The sequence below is a fragment of the Alosa alosa genome, chromosome 12 (assembly GCF_017589495.1).
Source record: "Alosa alosa isolate M-15738 ecotype Scorff River chromosome 12, AALO_Geno_1.1, whole genome shotgun sequence".
NCBI classification, from domain to species: Eukaryota; Metazoa; Chordata; class Actinopteri; order Clupeiformes; family Clupeidae; genus Alosa; species Alosa alosa.
The window spans coordinates 25,911,356-25,933,441 of NC_063200.1; the positions used below are offsets into that span (position 1 = coordinate 25,911,356).

The 22,086-nt window shown below is 41.7% G+C and overlaps 1 protein-coding gene across 5 annotated transcripts; it reads left to right on the forward strand.

Annotated features, from left to right (window-relative positions):
- Nucleotides 1-1,698: 1,698 nt before the first annotated feature.
- On the forward strand, nucleotides 1,699-21,094 carry xpo7 (exportin 7). Of its 5 annotated transcripts, none has more exons than XM_048259811.1 (28): nucleotides 1,699-1,772; nucleotides 5,749-5,895; nucleotides 6,038-6,131; nucleotides 6,255-6,421; nucleotides 6,618-6,683; nucleotides 7,846-7,950; nucleotides 8,090-8,255; nucleotides 8,686-8,759; nucleotides 9,469-9,588; nucleotides 9,757-9,903; nucleotides 10,020-10,192; nucleotides 11,135-11,328; nucleotides 11,491-11,596; nucleotides 11,713-11,848; nucleotides 14,354-14,427; nucleotides 15,558-15,638; nucleotides 15,871-15,934; nucleotides 16,170-16,278; nucleotides 16,387-16,517; nucleotides 16,637-16,725; nucleotides 16,856-16,963; nucleotides 17,259-17,341; nucleotides 18,290-18,504; nucleotides 18,625-18,763; nucleotides 18,932-19,092; nucleotides 19,744-19,848; nucleotides 20,068-20,195; nucleotides 20,329-21,094. In XM_048259811.1, exons 1-28 carry the CDS (start codon nucleotides 1,755-1,757, stop codon nucleotides 20,420-20,422), a joined length of 3,294 nt encoding a protein of 1,097 aa, XP_048115768.1. In that variant the 5' UTR covers nucleotides 1,699-1,754; the 3' UTR covers nucleotides 20,423-21,094. The 5 variants fall into 5 exon arrangements, with proteins under 5 accessions (XP_048115768.1, XP_048115769.1, XP_048115771.1 ...); XM_048259812.1 differs by having other exon boundaries at nucleotides 19,744-19,842; XM_048259814.1 differs by having other exon boundaries at nucleotides 16,411-16,517.
- Nucleotides 21,095-22,086: the final 992 nt, after the last annotated feature.

Genomic DNA, 22,086 nt, shown 5'->3' on the forward strand with positions numbered 1-22,086 from the left:
TCAAAGGCCCCCTGTACCCTGTACCCTGTGTTATCTCACTTAAATAATTACAATATTATCCTCTGTGTTTGCCATATTGTCACTTCAAAACTACTGCTGAGCATTTATGTTCAATATTGCAATGATTTATACTACAATTATAGGCAAAATAGTTGCCTCTTTGGCTTATTAGTTTAAAATAGTTTACAGTTCTGTATATGGAAAACTTGAGAGACAATTTAATCATTGTTATTCCCTTTTCAAGAGACTTGTACTATAATTTATGAATAATGTTTGCAACAATGTCTTTTTGAAAATCTGTTCTCATGCCTGAAGAAGTAGTCAAGAACTTGTATTCTTCTATCAGACTGCCCTCATGTGCTCAACAAATGCTACTACAATTTATGTTCAATTTGTGATATTTCAAACGTATAGAGAGAACACCATCTGTTCTTTTTACATCAATTTATCAGCATAAATGTTACAGCTTGCATGGACATACAAATAGCTTTTTAACTTTGGCCAAAAGTGCAGTTCTTTATTATATTTCAGAGGAGTAGTCTATGCTGCTCAATGCAGACATGAAAATTACGAGTACAAATTGTACTCATTTCCACAGGAATGTCCTTCAGGGCATATGGACACTGAAATACTAAAAGGGATTGATTATTTATAACAGATTAGTGATCAGTTTACTATATAAGGCTTTTTAATCTAAATACAAACATGTTTGTATCTTGATTTTTTTTATATTGTGTGCCTATGTTTTGCTTTTAATTAATGTCATTAAGTCAAAGTCTCTGATATCCTAAAAGACACTGAAATCAACAGAACCGTGAAAGCTGTGATTGGTGTTAATGGAAAGTCACACTTTTTAGATACAGATGAAATACTCAGGATATCTGATGATGCAATTTTGCTTCAGCTGGGATATATTCATATATACTGCCTCTAGGTGGCGATATGACCCCAGTTTAGATAGCCTACCTGTGAGCCTAAAGAGTGCTCCAAACTCTAAGTTAACACTTAATTAAGGCTCTATTTGATTTACTTAATGATATGATCTGCACTTTCAAGAAAACAGTCCAGAACAGAATTATTTAAATAGATTATAATATAGCTGACTGGAACATGGTGACTAAAGATGTCTAGCCTGTAGGCTATGCTATCACAGTTGTGGATGTTCAGCTTTTTCTGAATTCAAGTCAGGGAAGCATCACAAGTCCATGTGTATCAGTAGCCTACCTGTTGCAGTGTGTGTGTTAATAGTTAACCTTACAGAAAGTTTCTTAACATGGAAAAATATGTCTCCATGCTTTTCAAAATGCATAAAATATATAAATATGTTAGTTCCTTACGTTTACAGTTCTTTTCAATGCAAAATATATCCTTGGCCTATTACATTGAAAAATGAGCACATCAGTATTGGGATACTTTCAAATAACTAAATTATCCACTAGCAATTAAACCAAAGTTGAAATATTAATATAGGTCTGTATGTGTAAAAGTGTAAACTTGCGGCCTGGTATGCTGAGTACAAATTATGGTGTAAGTTGCCTGAAATAGGGTGATGTATCTTTAAGGTCCATGTAAACAAAGGCTCGTTTTTAGCGTTATTGAGCGAAGAAAATGTTGCGTAAAGCTATTCAGAAAAGAAGCGAACAATTCCATGCGTTCAAGTCATGTACGATAATTGCGTACGCGTGGTATAGAATATGGGGATATGCGCGCATGCTCTTTGTTAGGGGGAGTGAGAGGAGCATGAATGGAGCAAAATGGCGGATCATGTGCAGGTAACTAAAGGTTTATGTTTTGATTAAAATGAAAGCTAAACATTTGTTGCATTGAATGCTATTGAATATCGTATTGCAGTTTTAATAGTTGGCTGGGTAAGTTTATTGCGATTCGTTGTTTATGGAGGCACGTCAGAAAACAGGGTACGTTTATGGATGCGATCATCAGTGTTGACTTGTGGCCTGTCATCGTGTTGATTGCTTCGTTCATAGCAATCGCTGTTACTAGAGGTCCTTTATTGATTTCGTTCTATCAATAAAACGGTACATTTGCATTTAAGTTAACCAGGATTGAGTATGTAGACACTCCAAACGAATTTGGATTTGTTATTGCATCTGCCTTAATGGTGTATATTGTGGTACATTATGTATTATTTGGTAAACAAGACATCCAACGTCCATCCAATGGGCTGGCCTGACGACTCCGTGTTGCTAGCTAGCATTATTTTAGTGGGAAGAGATACAGACTTGTTACCACACATCTAATGCAGACCCTGAAATTCTGAGTTGCCTTTCAAATAGGAATCGCTACCCTTGCGTTGCCACTTACAACACTGTTTTAGAAGGGTGCATTGCCTTGGAGCATGGTACTTAAGGTCTACCGCTGTGCGGTAGCTTACCAACAGTTAGCATCTTGCCTGAAGTATCACTTAACTCATGGAATTCTCCCGCGCGACTCCTCAGCTTACGTTACCTAAACACTGGAAACTGAATGTGAACAAGCGAACATAACTTGCATATGATATGAATGGCTACGATTTTTGTATTTTACCGATGTTAGCAACCAATGTTGTACATGTTTACCATTTGATTTACAGTATTTTACGCTGCTAATATAGCCCGGTTAGTTCAGGTATCACCATGATGAAATAAGAGCTAGCTAATATTAGTAGCTACTAGCAATAGTTAGCTAGCTTCATTGAATAGCAAATGCTCATGGACCTGTCTGTCTTGTATACTGGCTAATTTAGCAAAAAATGTCTGGGCACCATAGCCCTAGAATTCGAGGTTTAGGAATGTAGCTAGTTACTACTGAAACACTATCTTTTATCCAATAATGTTACTGTTTTCAAGTAGTCCTTGCCTTGCACGATATTTTGCTAACCCGGGCATATGAGCTAACTTCGCTACTTAGCTCACTAGCCGTGGTCATAATGATTTCGCTAACGTTACATCTCGTTGCTCTTGTCAGTAGGCTAAGTAGCTAGCTACAAGGGGCTAGCTGATGTTAATCGTGTCTACTTCATGCTAGTGATCATAGCCATAGGATAGAGATGCCTCTATCAGTAAGTAAATATCAATCATCCTGTGATTGTATGGTGAAGGAGTGGGTCGCTTATTGTAAGATGACCTACTCATTAATTTGAATAAGCTAAGTATTTTAATGTAACTATCCGATAATACCTGGATGCCTGCTAACAGAGCAGCTAAGAAGCTAGTTCTTGTAAGTTATTAGAGATAATCTGCTGGGGAGCAGAGTGATTTTCTCTTTAAGCTGGGTTGGTGCTTCAATGCAACCAGCGCCTTTACGTTTAATTAATAACTTTAACGTTTAATTAATAGCTAGACGCTTCTACTCTGATATATTCGTACAGTTTGAAGTAACTTTAACGTTATCGTTAACAATCATAGCCAGAGACTCCTCGAGAGTTTCCTCGAGTCAGCTTTGCAAACTAATAACGATAAGCTTCTAAACGCCAATTCAAATGGATGGTTCAGTTTATGTGTGGGTTTACCTCTCTAGGTGGGTAGTTTAAACAATAACGTTAATAGTGGTATTCGTCTCCCCCTGAAACTTACTGACGTGTTTGCCGTTAATTATGTTGTTAAAGAAAACTCTCCTTGCTGGTTTGTTAGCGACTGCAAGCTTCAAAGGGCCTTAAAGGCTAGTGCCATGGAAGCTCACCCATAAAAAGTTACAGTGGTTGTATTTGTTCTAAACCACAAACGTTCTGTGTTATAGAAATGTCAGATTGGGTTATGAAATCGACATGACTCAGCACAACGTTGACCTTTAACCTGTGTGCATTTCGCCACAATGGTTTACCAGTCTTTAAGGATGATGGTTCAAGCCTTTAATTGTATTGTTGTGTAGATCAGAGGTGAGGTTAGTTGTAAGTAAACCTACAGCAATGGTTAAATAAAACAACAATTCTCAGATCATATTTTTCTCTTTCCAGAACTTAAAAATGTAAAATATTCATCTTTTCTACGAAATATGGACACATGGTTATTGTCTGGCAAACAATTTGTGTATTAATCTACAGATAATTTTCGTTTTTACAACTACTTACCACACATGTTATTGATGAGAAAGCAAATTTAAAATAAGTTAAACTTAAATAAGTGTATATCTGAGCATAGTTTTCTGTGTCTGAGAAATCATGTAGACAAGTTTCTAAGTCTGTCTGTAGACTCAAAGTATCTCAAGCCAATTTAAAGGCATATCATGATCTCATACAGTAATCCTCTGTCTGTGAGCTTTATCACAGTGAAAGCCCAGACTATCAAAGCAATATGGCATGGGAGTAATGTTGTAGTCATACACACTACAGCTAGAGGAACATGTCACAGTGCTAAGTGAGCCAAACAAACCCGTGGTTCACCCAAATTCAACGTTCCCTCTTCAGAGACTGACCCTTATCTCCTGTCAGCAGTTCCCTGCCTAATGGCCAGGCCTGTTTTATCTTTGCGAATCCAAAATGCATTCTCCCTGTGTTCCTCCTTTCTCAGGGGCCCACTGGTCTTTTTCACCATTTAGGAGGACTAGTTATGGTACAGCTCGCATCGTCATGTGCACACACACTACATGCTATTTGGGTAGCTGCAGGAAATGCTCATGCAGTTGTAGATGCTCTTGGGTGTTGGGCATTTTATCAGTGACACCAGATGTCAAATCACATATATGTCCGTCAGATAGTGTGTCTGACGGAACACTGCGAAACTTGTGAACATCTCAATGTTTTTCTCATGTGTTGGATAGACTGAATTCGAAGTTGGGTTTCTTGATGTTTTTTTCCTACTGATGTTAGCTGTGCACGGCCATAGAGGGTGGAGTGGGGGTAGTAATGAGTCAGCTTTTTTCACTTTCCTTCACTGAAGCCCAGTAATGTTGTATTTTAATGTCTGTGTAGCCATGGGTGTAGATGTGTTATTACAATGTTAGTACACAGTTATTATCATGATGATGATTATTATAATTAATTGTTATTGTTATTATTCATGTACCTGTCGCAATAAGGCGATCTGATGGCCTTATCCTCCCATTGCCCTACTTGGGTTAGTTTTCCAAAAAGCAACAGGCCTAGACCTAGAGAGCAATGAGAGAGCTGCACATTCGTAATGGGAAGTATTTTAGTGTTTAAAAAATTGGTGATTCATGCCAAAATGAAACTGAGAGCAGAAGTCTTTTTCAAAAAGATGCTGTTGTCAGTCAAAATGACCAGGACGTTTGCAAGGTTGTGTTGTCTTTGGTCCCTAACATGAAGTTCTTTAATGACCTAGCAAGTGTGTGACACCACAAGCAAACTAGTCTAGAATGCAGTTTGTTTGAAAATATGCAAGGTCTTCTTTTGACAAACCGTTTAATTCATTATCAATAAAGCATGTCTCATTTTTGCTGTTAGGCCTACTTGATTGATACTGATTTGCGTTTATCACCTTCGCTCCCCAGTAGGGGTTAAGAGGGTATTTCAATCGGGTAATTGTAATCATCACTGTCAATAAAAACTTTTGTTAGTGCTTAGCCAGGGGTAGAAATGAGAACCAATCATAGTACGTGCATAAGTACGGAGTAGGTTAAATGTTTTGTAAGCAGCTCTGTTTATTTATCTGCTGCCTCTGGTTGCACAGGTGTCGTTGAACTGTAATTCCACAATACTGATCTGCAAGCATTTGTACTGTGCCATCTGTACTAGTTCACTGCTGTTGTTCCCGTTGGTGTCAGTCAGTGCTCATGTCTCCACCTGTGTTCCAGAGCCTAGCCCAGCTAGAGATCCTGTGCAAGCAGCTGTATGAGACCACAGACACCACCACCCGCCTGCAGGCTGAGAAGGCCTTGGTTGAGTTCACCAACAGTCCCGACTGCCTGAATAAATGCCAACTCCTGCTCGAGAGGGGAAGTGTAAGTACCAAAGCTCGAGTCTGGAAAGGCTTCAAATGTAGCTTCTTGTTGGCGTTTGATGAAGTAGTTTCAAAGTGTAGCCGGGAGAAAAGACGCATTACATGCCTGAAGTGATTAAGTTCATGTTTTTGTGCCTGTGCAGTCATCCTACTCTCAGTTACTGGCTGCCACATGTCTCTCCAAACTGGTCTCCCGCACGAGCAACCCACTTCCTTTGGAACAGCGCATAGACATCCGTAAGTCCTGGCTCACCCTGTTGTGTTGTTTTGTTTTGACTGTGAGACTGCATGTCTCAGTCAAACCCACAGAGGTGACCATCACAGGCATCGCAATTTAACAAAATCTTTTCTTTTCCTCAGGGAATTATGTTCTTAACTACCTGGCGAGTCGGCCAAAGCTTGCTGCCTTTGTGACACAAGCATTGATCCAGCTCTATGCCAGAATCACCAAGCTTGGGTGGTTTGACTGCCAGAAGGAAGATTACGTCTTTAGGAATGTCATCGTAGATGTCACACGGTTCCTCCAGGTATGGCTCGTGTATGATGAGAAGTTCAAATATCAACAGATTTCTCAGGTTTAATTGTTTGGAATAAATGATAAACACCTCAGGGTTTTTACATTGATGTATGCATGGAAAGATTTAAAAGCTCTTGTTCACTGAAGTTCAGACTTAAATACACCTGACAAGCCTTTTTAATGATGACAATCTTGTGGAATTGCAGGACAGTGTTGAGCACTGCATCATTGGAGTAACTATTCTTTCTCAGCTTACCAATGAAATCAATCAAGTAAGTTCCTCTGCGCTCCTCAATGATGTAAGTGTTTACCCAATTTTACCCTTCATCCACGCTTTGCAGGTTTTATGCTGTGCTGCTTAGCGGGTAAGACCCCCCTCACCCCTCCAAAAAAGCTTTGTTTTCTCTATAGATTTTTGAAGGGGTAGAGAAGGAATTCAGAAAGTGCCTTGTCTACATCCTTGTATTTCCAGCACTCCACAACAATCATACAACTACATGCATACTACTACTTGTACAACAATTTCAGGAAGCATTTTTATTTTCAGTAGCAATGGGAACCATTTTAATATGGCTGTAATGCAGGGATATTACAAGGATGTCTACAGGCAGACATGAATAGCCTTAATGGCATGTTAGCATCATTAATGGCCTTCATGATAAAGATGGACTGTAGAGTCAGTAATGACCCACCCAATGACCTCCACTAATGGACTAGCAGAAACCATTTGAGTCAACATTTTATTCTGAATGCTGTGAATGCATTTTTGAACTGGTTGTCTCTGTTGAAATTGCACAATTGCACAGGCCCTGCCAAGCTCACCCCGGCTTTGCATCTAAAGGCATTTGTGAGAGAATTACACAGTGCTTCTGTTTGTTTATTTGATATGATGGCAATTTTCCTTTTATAATGTCTACATATTTATTCAGCTGGTGCTTGTGTCAAAAATAGCTTGGAGCCTAACCAATGTATATATTTGTAAAAGTATTATAAATGCTTATTGTATGAGTGTGGTGACTTGTTGAAACCATTGCTATGTGAGCATGTTGATCTGCAGCTGTATGTGTTAATATAATATGGTGGTTTTGCTCTTGATCCAGATGGTTTGATTAAGATTCATGCTACAGCTAGGAATATGACTAAACGAAAGAAAACACTGTCTAGTGTTTTTAAACTAAATTAGTAATTGTAGAACTGTTGTATAAAAGAGCATTATGACACTCATGTTTGTAGGCATGGTAAAGGATATAATTTTGTGGCTGACCAACTAACCATGGGGATATCCTTTTACCAACCCTACACACATGTCATATCGCTTAAATTGTGGTTCTGGGTAGCCAACAGCAATAGAAGAATGGGCCCCGACTCTAAACTCCATGTTTTGAAGTTCTCTGCTGTGCAGCAGTCAAGCTGACAGCCTTGTGTTTGTTCCAGGCGGATACAACACATCCTCTGACTAAGCACCGGAAGATTGCGTCGTCGTTCCGGGACTCCTCGTTATTCGACATTTTCACGCTCTCCTGTAATCTCCTGAAACAGGTCAGTCGGAGGGCACCTCCTAACTTTGAGTCGGCCCACACATCTCTCTCTATCTATCTATCTATCTATCTATCTATCTATCTATCTATCTATCTATCTATCTATCTGAGGTTGTTGCTGATGTTGTGCCTCTCCTCAGGCCTCGGGGAAGAACTTGAACTTGAACGATGAGAGTCAGCACGGGCTGCTCATGCAGCTGCTCAAGCTGGCCCACAATTGCCTCAACTTCGACTTCATCGGCACGTCCACGGATGAGTCCTCCGACGACCTGTGCACCGTCCAGATCCCCACCAGCTGGAGATCAGGTGTGTGTTTGTGTGTGTGTGAAGGGCAGATGATGTCCGAGGGCATGTAGGTGAGGGCAAGGCCTGTGGAGAGTAGGAGTCACAGACTCTCTTGAGCTAATAAGGGAATCCAGTTCAATTCATTCTTTTTCAGACTCACAGGAGGGTCCATAGGATATATAATAATTAAATAAATACAGTAGAATAAAATAAAAGAATCATCTCATGACTAGTAAAAGTGAAACATTCCTGATCAATGTATCAAACAAACAATCAATCAGACAATCTACAGTATCGTTTCTCTCGCCAGTGCTTTCTAAGCCTGGAATGTTGTCATCCATTTACCGAATTTACAACAGAAAGTATTAACAAGTGGAATTCCGGCATGGTTCCGATGAGTCCTTAATATGCCTGATGTGTGTTTCTCTCCCACTTCTCCGGTTCTCTGCAGCTTTTTTGGACTCCTCAACCCTCCAACTGTTTTTTGATTTGTATCATTCCATCCCTCCTTCCCTTTCTCCTTTGGTAAGTGAGCCGTTAGTTCATTGAAGGATGATGTGGTGGTTGTTTTCATGTGGCTTCTTAGTTTTTGTTTTGGTCAGCGTAATCATACAATGTGTGTGGGTTTTCCACAGCAAACGTTACAATGTGTGTGGGTTTTCCACAGCAAACGTTACAATGTGTGTGTGGGGTGAAAAGCCACAGCAAGCGTTCGTTTTATTTTAGATTCCTCCACAATCTGTGGGCCGGATATGCTAAGCAATCTAGTTTAGGCCAAAGTTTATGCATCTATGCTGTTTCCTGGAAGTCGTTTTTCTCCACTTACTCGATACTGACACCATGACACGATGAATTGTATTACAGAAATTGCTGTGGTGTGTTAAAGAGTAGGATTTCCAGGGTTCCCACGGGTCATGGAATTTCTGGAATATCATGGAATTTTGGAAAGTCTATTCCAGACATGGAAAGTCAGGGAATTTTATAATTTTGGGGGCAAAGTTATTCAATGTCCATTTATTCATCTCTAAAAAAGTAAAAATTCTTGAACGCTACACGGCTGCTCTGAAATCATTGGTATATTGTGCCATTCATTTTTTGTCAGGGAAAGTCATGGAATTTTACATTTGACTTAGAGTGGGAACCCTGGATTTCCTTAATCGCAGTGTCTGTTCTAAAAAATAGTTTTTCCAGTTTAAATGACTCCCCATTCTGCTTTTGACTCTGTTCTGTTTAGGTTCTGTCATGTTTAGTTCAGATTGCATCAGTCCGGAGGTCACTCTTTAACAATGCAGAGAGGGCAAAGTTCCTCTCTCATCTAGTAGATGGCGTCAAGAGGATACTGGAAAATCCACAGGTAATTTTCCCCTTGTTGTAATTGCAGTATGTCCCATAGTTTGCCATCTACATTCATAATGGTACAGATGTCTCTAAATGATATGCTTATTTACTTTCAATTACTCTTTGCACATACACATGAGCTAACCCCCAAAACATTGTATCGAAACCTTTTGTTTGTTTTCAGAGTCTTTCTGATCCAAACAATTACCATGAATTCTGTCGACTGCTGGCCAGACTAAAAAGTAACTATCAGCTTGGCGAGCTGGTAAAAGTAGAAAACTACCCTGAGGTTATAAGATTGATCGCCAATTTCACAGTCACCAGCTTACAGGTTTGTGGCCATTGCTTGTTACAACAAGCATCTCACACACCAGTCACCATTTGTTTTTGTTTGTTTGATTTTGTTTTTGTTTTTGCCATTCAATATTGTGTGTGTCCTGTTTGCAGCACTGGGAGTTTGCCCCCAACAGCGTGCACTACCTGCTGAGCCTGTGGCAGCGGCTGGCGGCCTCTGTGCCCTACGTCAAGGCCACTGAGCCCCACATGCTGGAGACCTACACTCCAGAAGTGACCAAGGCCTACATCACCTCACGCCTCGAATCGGTGCACATCATCCTCAGGTACACTGCAGCAGTAACTTCACCGTGGCTGACAATAGGGCGACCCGGGTTTCATTCCCGAACCTCCCGCTGCGAGTCTGTGTTGCTTTGGATAAAAGCATCTGATAAATCTAAGTCAGGTTTAACATCAGCTTTAACGTATTTAACAAATGAAATTCAATTAATCATAAAATGGCCCTGATATGTCACTAGACATTAAGAAATCATGTTCATTTCAAATACTTATATCACTGACAACAGTAGCCCGGCCAGAATATTGTCATTTTTAAAGTGAAGTTGCAGCCCTCAACTGATGTTGTGTTATAGATAGATAGATAGATAGATAGATATATACTTTATTGATCCCCAAGGGAAATTCAGAAATTTTGTGTTTTGTGTCATGTCATGTTGTGTTTTGGCCTGATGCGCCACCCTCCACTTATCTACTAATCACAAAGTCAGTAGCGTTTCGGCATCCGGGTTGGCAACCTCAAGTCAGGGGGAGGGGATACACCTCTCTACAGTAATTTGAAAGTGATTGCAGTACCAGTTTTGGCCACAATCTTACATATGGTTCTTTTAAGAAGCTAAAGCCTTTAGATGTAGCCTAGTAATCATTCATAATCAGAGTGGTCAAGCAGTGGCTAACTGACACGCTGGCTTAGTTTGTTGTATCAGTCTTTAGTCTTTTAGTGTCTTGTTTTGTATCATAATGTATAGATGAATTGTGTAATGTATTGGGGGAGGGAGGGCCTTACTATGACTGCTCTTATGCCTTTTGTTTAGTATGGGGAAATTAGCATTTTGGATATGATGATACTGTATGTACTGTATGTGCATAATGTCTATGCATTTATTTTAAAGATTCCACTCAAGCTGAAGTTCTTTAAATACAGACTTCTAAGACATCTACTTACTGGATGTGTGTTTGTTTTTGTTTTTGTTTTGGCCTGTCCCACCCAGGGATGGCCTGGAGGACCCACTAGATGACGCGGGCCTCGTGCAGCAGCAGCTGGACCAGCTGTCCACCATCGGCCGCTGCGAGTACGAGAAGACGTGCGCGCTGCTGGTGCAGCTCTTCGACCAGTCCGCCCAGTCCTACCAGGAGCTGCTCCAGTCCACCAACTCCAGCACGATGGACATCGCCGTTCAGGAAGGTGAGGACGCCCAACTCCGTCGCAGATGACCGCTCTCCACTGCTACTTTTCCTTTGCCAGTTCATCAGCCATATTGTTTAATACTTGTAAGCATCCCATCATCCCCAAGCTTCTGTTGATCTGACTGTATCTAACTACAAATGTTTGTGTCTGTGTGTCTAGGCCGACTAACTTGGCTGGTGTACATTATTGGGGCGGTGATTGGAGGCCGGGTTTCCTTTGCCAGTACAGATGAACAAGATGCAATGGATGGAGAGCTGGTTTGTCGGTCAGTATCCAGCTGTGACTTTTGGCATGTGACGGTCCAGAAAACCATTTTACTTCAGTCGTTTACACATATTCCAAAACGTAAATTTTTGCCGCTGGATTTTGTTTTTTCCTTAGAGTCTTGCAGTTGATGAACCTGACGGACTCGCGACTGGCACAGGCCGGCAACGAGAAACTGGAGCTGGCCATGCTCAGTTTCTTTGAGCAGTTCCGCAAAATCTACATCGGTGACCAGGTGCAGAAATCATCAAAGGTGAGATGCCAACCAACTCTTCCTCCCTCTCTCTTTCTTTCTTTCTTTCTTTCTTTCTCTTTCTTTCTTTCTCTCTCTTTCTCCCTCTCAGCATCTCTGTCAAAGCCAACCATGTGTGCACCTAGATCAGTGATGCCAGGGTTACTGCCCGCGGGCCGGACCCCGGCCCGACTGTATGTCACATCTGGCCCGCGGGTGATACGAGGAGAAAATATTTTTATTTTATTTGTATTTAATTTTCGGTGGAATCCGTCTGTTGCTGCTGCTCGCCTCAGCTGCAGCAGCGTGCTGGCGGTAGACTAGTCGCTATCGAAATGTTATCAAGATCGTTACAAAGTATTATGATAGTGTTCGTGCTTTTCAAAGTAAACCGGCGTTATGGAAGACGCAGCTCTCCAAGCGCAATGCAGCCCACTTCCCCTGTCTAAAATCTCAGCCTGTTAATCGAGTATGGACAAGTAGGCTACGCAATCTTGCTTTCCGGACTCAGGCATGAGTTTGACAATCGATTCACGTTTTTTGCTGAACTGGAAAAGGACTTTGCACTTTTTTACTCCCCATTCACGATTGACGCTTCCGAGGTCCCAGAGGCGATCCAAATGCAACTGATAAAACTGCAGTGTTGTGCACCGTCAAAGGATTAGCCTACTATGTATCTGTTGCAATCGAATCATTTGATCAATCCAGTACCCAATGCTCATGGCCTTTGCAGGTAAAATACTTGTGTAGATGTATGTTTGGGAGAACATATTTATGTGAGCAGGCCTTTTCCGTGATGAATATGAATAAATCAAAAGTGCGAAATCGCCTGACTCAGACATCTGAATGATGTTATGTAGGCTAAATAGCCACTGCCCAGAAACTGTCCCCCGATATGCCTGGTGAAAGTTAAAAGGTGTCTTTTTTTGTTTTACTAATTCCTACTGGATATTCAATCACATGACTTATTGTTGGACTGCTTTATTCTGGCACTTACTTTCTGTGACTCGTTTAGGCCTATTTGGCCAGGCCTTCTTTTAATTGGCCTAATTATGCATTGACGTGTTTTCATGTGCAAGCCTTCAATAAATATAATAAAAGTAACACTTGTGTTATTTATAGGAAATGGGTTTTGTTGGCACCTAGTCTATTTTGTTGCATTTCTAATTTATAAATGTAGGCTACTTGCATGGATAGGAACGTTTTTAGAAGGGTAACTGTCTCCTGCTTTAGGTTATGTAATTGTAGGGCTCATTGTGAGGCATTTTGGTGCCAATGGAATTTCGTTTTGATGTGTAGGCCTTCATGAATAATTTCAAATAGTCTACCTATCCATGTGTTTGGCATTTTCAGTGTTAGGCATTTTCAGTCCGAAAATGTAATCCGGCCCTTGAGCTCTCACTTGAAAAACATCTGGCCCCCTGTCCAATTTCACCGTGGCATCCCTGACCTAGATGTTTGTGTGGATCCAGAAGTTTCCTTGAAATTGAGAAAACTTTTAATGATGGTCACCTTAACTTTATTGTTTTTTTTTTTTTTTTTTTTTGATTCAAAATATGGCAGATGTGTAACCTCCGTGGCCCTCCTGTTGTGGAATGCCCAATCCCTTTTGTCACTGCAGTGTTTATGCCTCTCCTTTGTGGCCAGGCCGTTGACTCAGCCCTTTTAATTGCTTGGTGTTGCGTTTAAATAAAGGGCCTCGCTCCCTTGAATGGCCGATAGTGACCGCCCCCAGTAAAAGATGTGTCCATTATGATATGCACAGTTGGAAGTGTTGTGTTGTCACCTGCATGGCAAATCCATCCATTGCATGGTTTCTCTTTTTGCTACCCAGAGGCTTCAAAATGTGAACACCTCAGATAAGTGGTGTACCATAGTAGTGCAACTTAGTATTGCTGTACCAGTTTATTTGTGTCCTCCATTATTAGCTAGTTTTTGAATAATTAGTGTTAATTTTAGTCCAAACGCACGGTAGATGTGGATTTAGCCAACCCCCTTAAGTATTTATCTTTACTCTTAACAAAACTATGGTGGCAACATGCATGGATCCATGATCATTTTTCATAATGAGATGTGAGTTCACATTTCAGGCGTATTATTAAAAGATGAAGTTACAGTCAAGATGAATGCTTTGGGTGGGTTGTCGGACCCACGCTTTTACTTAGAAGTGCCTGTCTTGAGTGTTGCACTATTTATAGAGCTTCTATCTGTGCCCAAAAAAACACAATGACTCATGAGAAACCCAATTTCCAGACAGAATTGTGACATGAGTTGTGGGTTTTTTTGGAAGGTGACAGTCTAGAGAGCGCGTAGGGACACTGCGATGAGTGGTACAGCTGAGTGATGATGCAGAAAATATTTCTGCACAGTAGTATCCTCGTATGACTATGCAAGTACATATTCCAACTTGTAGGTTGTAACCTAGTAATTATGGAAAGGATCTAAGCGTGTGTGTGTCATTGTGGGTGCTCCTGGAAGACTGTGTTGTTGACCATGCTGTTCTGTTTTGGGCCTTTCCTCCTGCAGTTGTACCGGCGCCTCTCCGAAGTCTTGGGGCTTAATGATGAGACTATGGTACTCAGTGTGTTCATTGGGAAAATGTGAGTGTTCATCTGTTTTCATACTGCCATTTATTATCTTGATCTAAAGAGCCACCCCACCCCTTTTTCAAGGCTCCCTGTGTTTGTTATACCTGAATTCATGTACATGGTTGGACATTAGAAGTGCCATAAATAAGTGCACAGTTGAATGTGTCACATTTCTCATATTCTGTCATATTCTCTTATATATTTCTTCATGTTCATAGTCTAGTTGGCCTGACTGACTGTGTATTGACCTGTAAATATAGACTGCACATGTCTCTGGTTCACAATGGCCATTACCCACTTTCAGTGGAGAACTACATTGCTGCACATTTCAGTTAACACTTGGTTGCTGATGGTTTCATTGTGACCTGGTTTAGCTAATGGAAAGCCTAGAGAATTACTTGAATAACGTCACAATTATTTGATGAGTATGGAAGCACTACAGTGTTTCATACTGAACTACTGGAACTAAATGACAAACATGGCCTTAGAAAAGCTGGAGAACTACTTGGTGCAAAACCATGTGACTTTCATTACTCCTCAGAATGCAAGACACCCTTTATGTGAAGTGTTCAACTTACAGTGGACCACTGAGCATTTAACATAAGAGCAAAGCTGACCCCAGAATAGACACTGATTCTTCACTCCTACATAAAGCCTTTAGAAGATGCTTCATGATCTTCACAAAATAAATTTTGTCCCCAACTGTTTAAATATCACTTTGTGATCTCCGTATCAGTAATCATGTGGGCTAAATACAGTATCCAAATACCCCTGTAAAGTAATGTGATCTCATAATCTTTAGCTGCTTACAATTTTGGGTTTCAGGGCAGGGAGAGACTGGGGGGCTAATGCAACCATAGTGTGTAAAACATGAACAATTAAGTCATGCGTGTGTAATATGTATGCAAATTGAAATGATTGTGTTCATGATGGATTAGTTTTGCATAATGTGCCAACATGCCTAAATATATGCCATTCCTAGCATCTTATCTCACAAGTTTATCTGCACTCTTTGTTATTGTTTCAAAAACATAAACAGTGTCTCTTAGTGAGTTTTGTTGCACCACAGGTAATGGTATATTTGTGTGATTTCCTCATAGTGATGTATTGATGAAACATTCTTCTTCTTTTTTTCCATGTAGAATTACCAATCTGAAGTACTGGGGACAGTGCGAACCGATCACCTCCAAGACACTACAGCTTCTCAACGACTTATCTATTGGATATCCTTAACATTACCCAGCCAGTTCCAAATATGGACATTTATAAGTTAAAGATGATATTTTCTCAGTAGTACTATCACCATGTCTCATTGCACTATGTTGCCTAGTAAAGTGTGTTCTCTCCCTGTGTGTTAATTAGTAGTATTGTTATTCTCATGTCTCATTGCACTATGTGGTTTCTTGGTGTGAAGTGTGTTCTCCCCCACTGTGTTCCTTGACGGCTTGCCTGTACGTACAGCAGTGTGAGAAAGCTGGTGAAACTCAGTGCAGTCCAGTTTATGCTGAATAACCACACAGTGAGTTAACCTTCCACACACGCACACACTCTCACTCCCAGACTATGTCTACCCAACATGTCGCTGATTTAACTTGGCAAGATGGCCCTGTTACCCTATAATCTCTCTAATCTGGCCCAGGCCTCATTATACCCATGCTCATTTCTTTCTCCCCTCTCTCTCTCTCTTTCTCTTTCTCTTTTTCTCTCTTCCCTTGATCCTTTCCTCCCGCTCTCTTCACCCTTTCTCTGACCAGAGTGAGCACTTTTCCTTTCTGGGTGTAAACAATCAATCCAACCTCAGCGATATGAGGTGTCGGACAACCTTCTACACAGCCCTCGGTCGCCTGCTTATGGTAGATCTAGGTGAGAATTTATCCCTCTCCTTAAATGTCTCGACTTCTATATGAGCTAAAGACTTGAATCATTCTACATGAAGGCCTACATGTTTTGTTTATTAACTATTTGCTTAAGTATGTATGGTTGTGTCTGCTGTAGGGGAGGACGAGGACCAGTTCGAGCAGTTCATGCTTCCTCTAACTGCGGCGTTTGAAGCCGTCGCAGCAATGTTCAGCACTAACACTTTCAATGAACAAGAGGCCAAAGTATGTGCTTCTGGTAGTTCTTTGGGCCCTGGGTTTAGTTTCTCATCATATGTTGTTCATTAATCTGAATAGAGAAGTCTTAGGGATTTGTAACCCAAAGTTTTTGTCTATTTTTCCAGAGGACATTAGTGGGACTGGTTCGAGACTTGCGAGGAATCGCCTTTGCTTTTAATGCAAAGACCTGCTTCATGATGCTATTTGACTGGATGTATCCTTATCAATGTCACACCAATTGTTGACCGTCAAACAATTTCAATCTCTTTTGAAGTCCAAAACAATGGTGCTTGTCTCCTGCATAAGGTACAGATGTGCTTCCTTAATTGGTTTCCCCTGAACAGCTACCCCTCTTACATGCCCATCCTACAGAGGGCGATAGAGCTCTGGTACCACGTCCCTGCTTGCACCACTCCAGTACTCAAGCTGATGGCTGAACTCGTCCACAACAGGTAGAGTCTGAGACTCGCAGCACACTCTACACTAGGGGTCAATCCCGAGGTGGCGTATTTCTGCCTCGTTGACGCATCTGGATGTTTGTTTGATTTTATTATTTGTTATTATTTATTGATTTTATTACTATTTTATAGTGGCAATGAGGGAAATTCTTTTTGCCAGTGTGCTTCCCTTTTCCCGCCCCTCCTGTCAATCAAGGGGTCTGGTTTTAATTCACACGGAGATAAGATTTCATTAGCACGTTGTGACGATCTGCTGGTTGATCCATGTTGTGGTGTTCTTGTCACTCAGGTCCCAGAGATTACAGTTTGACGTGTCATCGCCTAATGGAATTCTGTTGTTCAGAGAAACGAGCAAGATGATTACGACCTACGGTAAGTTTGTTCTTTCAACATAAAGATTCATTTTCACTAAGCTGTAAACACCTCCAGAAAATACACATTATCAATTTTCTGAGCTTGTTAAAGCGATTTAGTTTTAAAGCGATCAGACCATTTTACCTTGAGATGGCTGCATTTCTTAAAGCAGACAGAGAATGGAAACACATTTTTAGGTTGGTTTTGTTGAATAAGGAAAGTTTGTGCATGGCCACAGCTACCGAGAACTAGTAACACAGTTGTTTCCTCATTCATATGCAAGTCTCAGACATTGAAATAACCACTTAGAAACAGGCAAATCTGAACAGAGACGGAGTGTGCTGCAAACAGCGTCTGACACAGCCCATCAATCTGATCACAATCCCTGTTCACACATTCCATTACAACTTTGAGTTGGAGATTCCTCCTGTTGTGGAATGGAGAGAGTTTACTGGGATGGTGGTTGTGAGTGGTCTTTGACTACAAGGCAGCCAATTAGTGTAAAGCTCACTTGATTATTCATGTGGGTGCCAGATAAGTATACAAGGGATGCTAGATATCTTCTAAAACGGACCATTTTATTCCCCAACATAATTATAGGTGTAAATGGGCTTGTAAAATAGCATCTGAGCATGTGTTTAGCAGGCCAAAGTTGCATACTTTCTATGTTGACACAAGAGAACAAGGTGAAATAACCCCCTCATCCATGCTATGCCATCTTCAGAGTGTGTGTGTGGTAATGTCGTCAATGCTATGCCATCTTTAGAGTGAGTGTGTGTGTGTGTGTGTGTGTGTGGTAATGTCGTCAATGCTATGCCACCTTTAGAGTGTGTGTGTGTGTGTGATAATGTCATCTTTCCACACACGTGCACATGTTTTTCCTGTAGTTCTGTTTTACGCTGGCATATTACCATGCGTGGGTGCATTCCTCAGCCTGATGCCTGGTGTTGTGTGTCCCGTGTTTAGGGAACCGTATCCTGACTCTCGGCGAGGTGCCAAAGGACCAGGTGTACGCGCTGAAGCTGAAGGGCATCTCCATCTGCTTCTCTATGCTCAAGGCCGTGCTCAGCGGCAACTACGTCAACTTTGGCGTCTTCCGTCTCTACGGCGACGACGCCCTGGACAACGCCCTGCAGACCTTCATCAAGCTTCTCCTCTCCATCCCACACAGCGACCTGCTTGTAGGCAACACACACACACATACAGTACACACATACTCACACACACGCACACGCACACACACTTCTGCCAAGTTTATGAAAGTGTTCTGAAAGTGACTGGTTAATATGTTGTCCATGCAGGACTATCCGAAGCTCAGCCAGTCCTACTACTCGCTGCTGGAGGTGCTCACCCAGGACCACATGAACTTCATCGCCAGCCTGGAGCCTCATGTGGTCATGTACATCCTGTCCTCCATATCAGAGGGCCTCACTGCACTCGGTAAGAAAGGATCAAACCCAGTCATGTATGCATGCAAACTCTGTAGTTTAGAACTATCGATCATGTTGATATTGATATGATGATCATAGTTAATGAATGAAAAGAACGATTATGTGACGATGATTACCTTTCATCCATTCTTTTTCTCTCTGTCCCTCCCGCTCTTAGATACAATGGTATGCACAGGATGTTGCTCCAGTCTAGACCACATAGTAACGTACCTGTTCAAGCAGCTCTCGCGCAGCACCAAGAAGCGAGCGGCTCCCATGGCCCAGGAGAGTGACCGCTTCCTGCACATCATGCAGCAGCACCCAGAGATGATCCAACAGGTGAGGGGCACGTCCACTTCAGCTGCACACAACCCCCTGGCACAGGAGATGCACTTGGGTTTAGCAAAGACACATTGTACTTCCAGCTTCTAGAATGTATTTGTTGTGACTACCAATCCATAGTTGAATTAACGTAGTGCCATGTTTACATAATAAACAAACCCTCACGCAGCAAACCATGTAAACGATGCATTACATGCAAGCAGACTTATGCATCAGTATCTTTTCTCACCTGATGGCTCATTTTAAATGTACTAGATACTAGACCACCAGATGGCAGTATGATCATAATCTAATATACCCACTTACAAACCTGAGCATGCAAATGGGGCATGGTAGATTCTTGGGAAGCTTGGCCGAAATTGCAGAGAAATTCCTATCAACATTGTCTGTGGGCCAAGATCTTTATCCGATCAGAAATGCTGAAAGTCAGGGCTTAGTATCCAGAATGTCATTCAAATATAAAAAACGCATTCCGGGGAGTGGGGTGGTAGGGAACAGCTGAGATGTTTGTTTTTAAATCTGGCTCTAGAATTAACTTGATAAGCTGATGGGTTCCATATTGTAGATTTCGGTTTTAATGGATAATGTTTGTGAACTCGCATTAGGTCTTTGTAAATGATTTACTAACTTTCCCCTGTTGTTTTCCAGATGCTGTCAACTGTGCTCAATATTATTATTTTTGAAGACTGCAGGAATCAGTGGTCAATGTCACGGCCACTGCTAGGCTTGATCCTGCTCAATGAGAAGGTAGGGGTAGGTTTGAGCACAGTTTTTTTCATCTCTCCTTTATAAAAGTATTAAATTATTAAAGTTATCCATCTCTCAGTATAAATTAATGTTTAAGTCCAACCTTTGGGAATCTAGATTCTGAGCGAGTTGGTTGATTGATTAGTTGTGCCTAGTTTATTGATTTTGGAGATATTGATTTTGGAGGCTGTTGTAAGTCTGCTCATGTCTGTTTTTGTTTTACAGTATTTCGCAGACTTGAGGAACAGCATTGTGAACAGCCAGCCGCCAGAGAAACAACAGGCCATGCACTTATGCTTTGAAAACTTAATGGAGGGTATAGAACGAAACCTGCTTACCAAAAACAGAGACAGGTAAGCCATCCTCAGTTGTTTATCATGTTTTTATAGACAGTTTTACTCCTTTTGAAAGAGTGTCAAGTGTGAACTTACTCCATCATCTAGACCATCTCCCATTTCTGCGTTTCTGTTTTTTCACACCTTTCAGGTTTACACAGAACCTTTCAGTATTTAGAAGAGAAGTCAACGACTCCATGAAGAATTCCACTTACGGGGTAAACAGCAACGACATGATGAGCTGACATTCCACAGAGCACCAGACCGCGGTGGCGTGGTCGTAATTCCCCCCCACCCACCCCCCTCCGAGCTCCCGCTCCGCATCCCTAACCCCCTCCCTGGCCCGGACGCCAGGGTAGGGTCTCCGCTGCGCAAGCCTGCACCTCCCACACCCCAGCCCCTCACCTAGGCACCGGTCCCCTTCCTGCTCCTTCCTCGCTCTTCTCCCCTTTTTATATATTCACATATAAATATACACAGATTTTAAAGCCAGTTTTCTCGAGGTCACTCCACTGACCTTCCTCCTGTCAGTCGGGGCTCAAAGTCCAAAGAGAGTTTAGTTGGGGTGGGGGTGGGGGTCGTTGCGGGCTGAAGAGGGGGTGGGGGTGCTCAGAGACACTGGCACAAAACGTATGAGTGGCTGCTGTTCTTCCATCTCTCGAGAGATTTAGGGAGGGTGTGGATTATGCGTGCACTTGTTTGTTTGTGTGTGTGTGTGTGTGTGTGTGCGCGTGTGTGTATGTGTGTTTGGGGAGGGGAGGGGTATAAGCTGGTATATGTAGTGCTCTGCTTCTGCCTGCCTTGTATAGAAACACACAAAAAAAAAGACGTGTACACATTTTTTTCATAACATTTTGAACAATGTTTATAATGATTTCAATTTAAGAAAAAAACAAAGAAAACAAAAACAAAAACGATGAAAGTGTGTGACATTTTTACAGTCTAGTGAGTTAGTGCAACTGTGCTGAAGTGTGGGTTTGTCTGTATGAAGAGAATACTATATCCAAGTGACAGATGTTTGATTGGCGTGAGTGGTGTGATAGATCCAGTACATGTCAGAGAGGCTTGTGGAGGCGGGTGGCGTGGGAATAAGGTTAGGGTGGGGGGGGGGTTGGTTTTGCTTGAGGGGAAAAAAAAAAAAACTGCGTTTGTATATTTTCCTTAAAATCTTTAGAGTGACATGACGGCGCATGGAAGACTTTGTAAATACACTATTTCCTGCTGCCTTTCAGTTGCAGAGTAATGTTAGGGGCCAGTGGGGATCCCATTCCCATAAGTCAAGTCTGAGTTGTGCTATTGAGATGATGGTGAAGATGATGATGATGATGATGATGATGATGATAGTGGTTGTGATGAATGACTATAAAATCCTTCCCCCTGGGCCATGGAAACATCCTCTCTGCCTTTACTGTAGCTCTGAGTGTTGGGAACTCAGAAGCTTGCTGCCCTGGCCTAGGATTTAGCGATTGGAGATCAATCAAGTGAAAGTGGATGATTGCTACGTTCGATGTGTACGATTCATTCCGAGACCTCAGCTGCAGGGGGGGTGGGGTGGGGGTGCGCAACCACCAGTCCTCCTCCTCCCCCTCCCTTTTTTTATAGTCTCCGAAGGTTTGATCATGTCTTTTGTGGATTTTGATTAGCTAAAAAGATTATGGTTGTAGTGAAGTTGCTCTTCTCCGAGCATTTTGTCAACTGTTGCCCTGCTTTTTAATCTCACAGGCTTCCAGTCTCTCGTGGCTTTATTGTTGAGCTGGCATTTGTTTGGTAGTGAGGCCTATAGGATATAGCTGTGAACTTCAAAAAGAATCTGGTACTGCAACTCAGCTAAAACAGGAGTGAATCAAATCTTGGCAGTTGTCTCTAGCTTTCACCCAAATGTTTTTTCCTTACCCCCCTGAAGGAATCC

Bases quoted from the DNA above. Each gene is read 5' to 3' on its own strand.
- xpo7 (XM_048259811.1), top strand. The intron at 10,193-11,134 runs GTACACTGCAGC...TGTCCCACCCAG, and splicing joins TCGGTGCACATCATCCTCAG to GGATGGCCTGGAGGACCCAC. The intron at 18,764-18,931 runs GTAAGAAAGGAT...TCCCGCTCTTAG, and splicing joins AGAGGGCCTCACTGCACTCG to ATACAATGGTATGCACAGGA.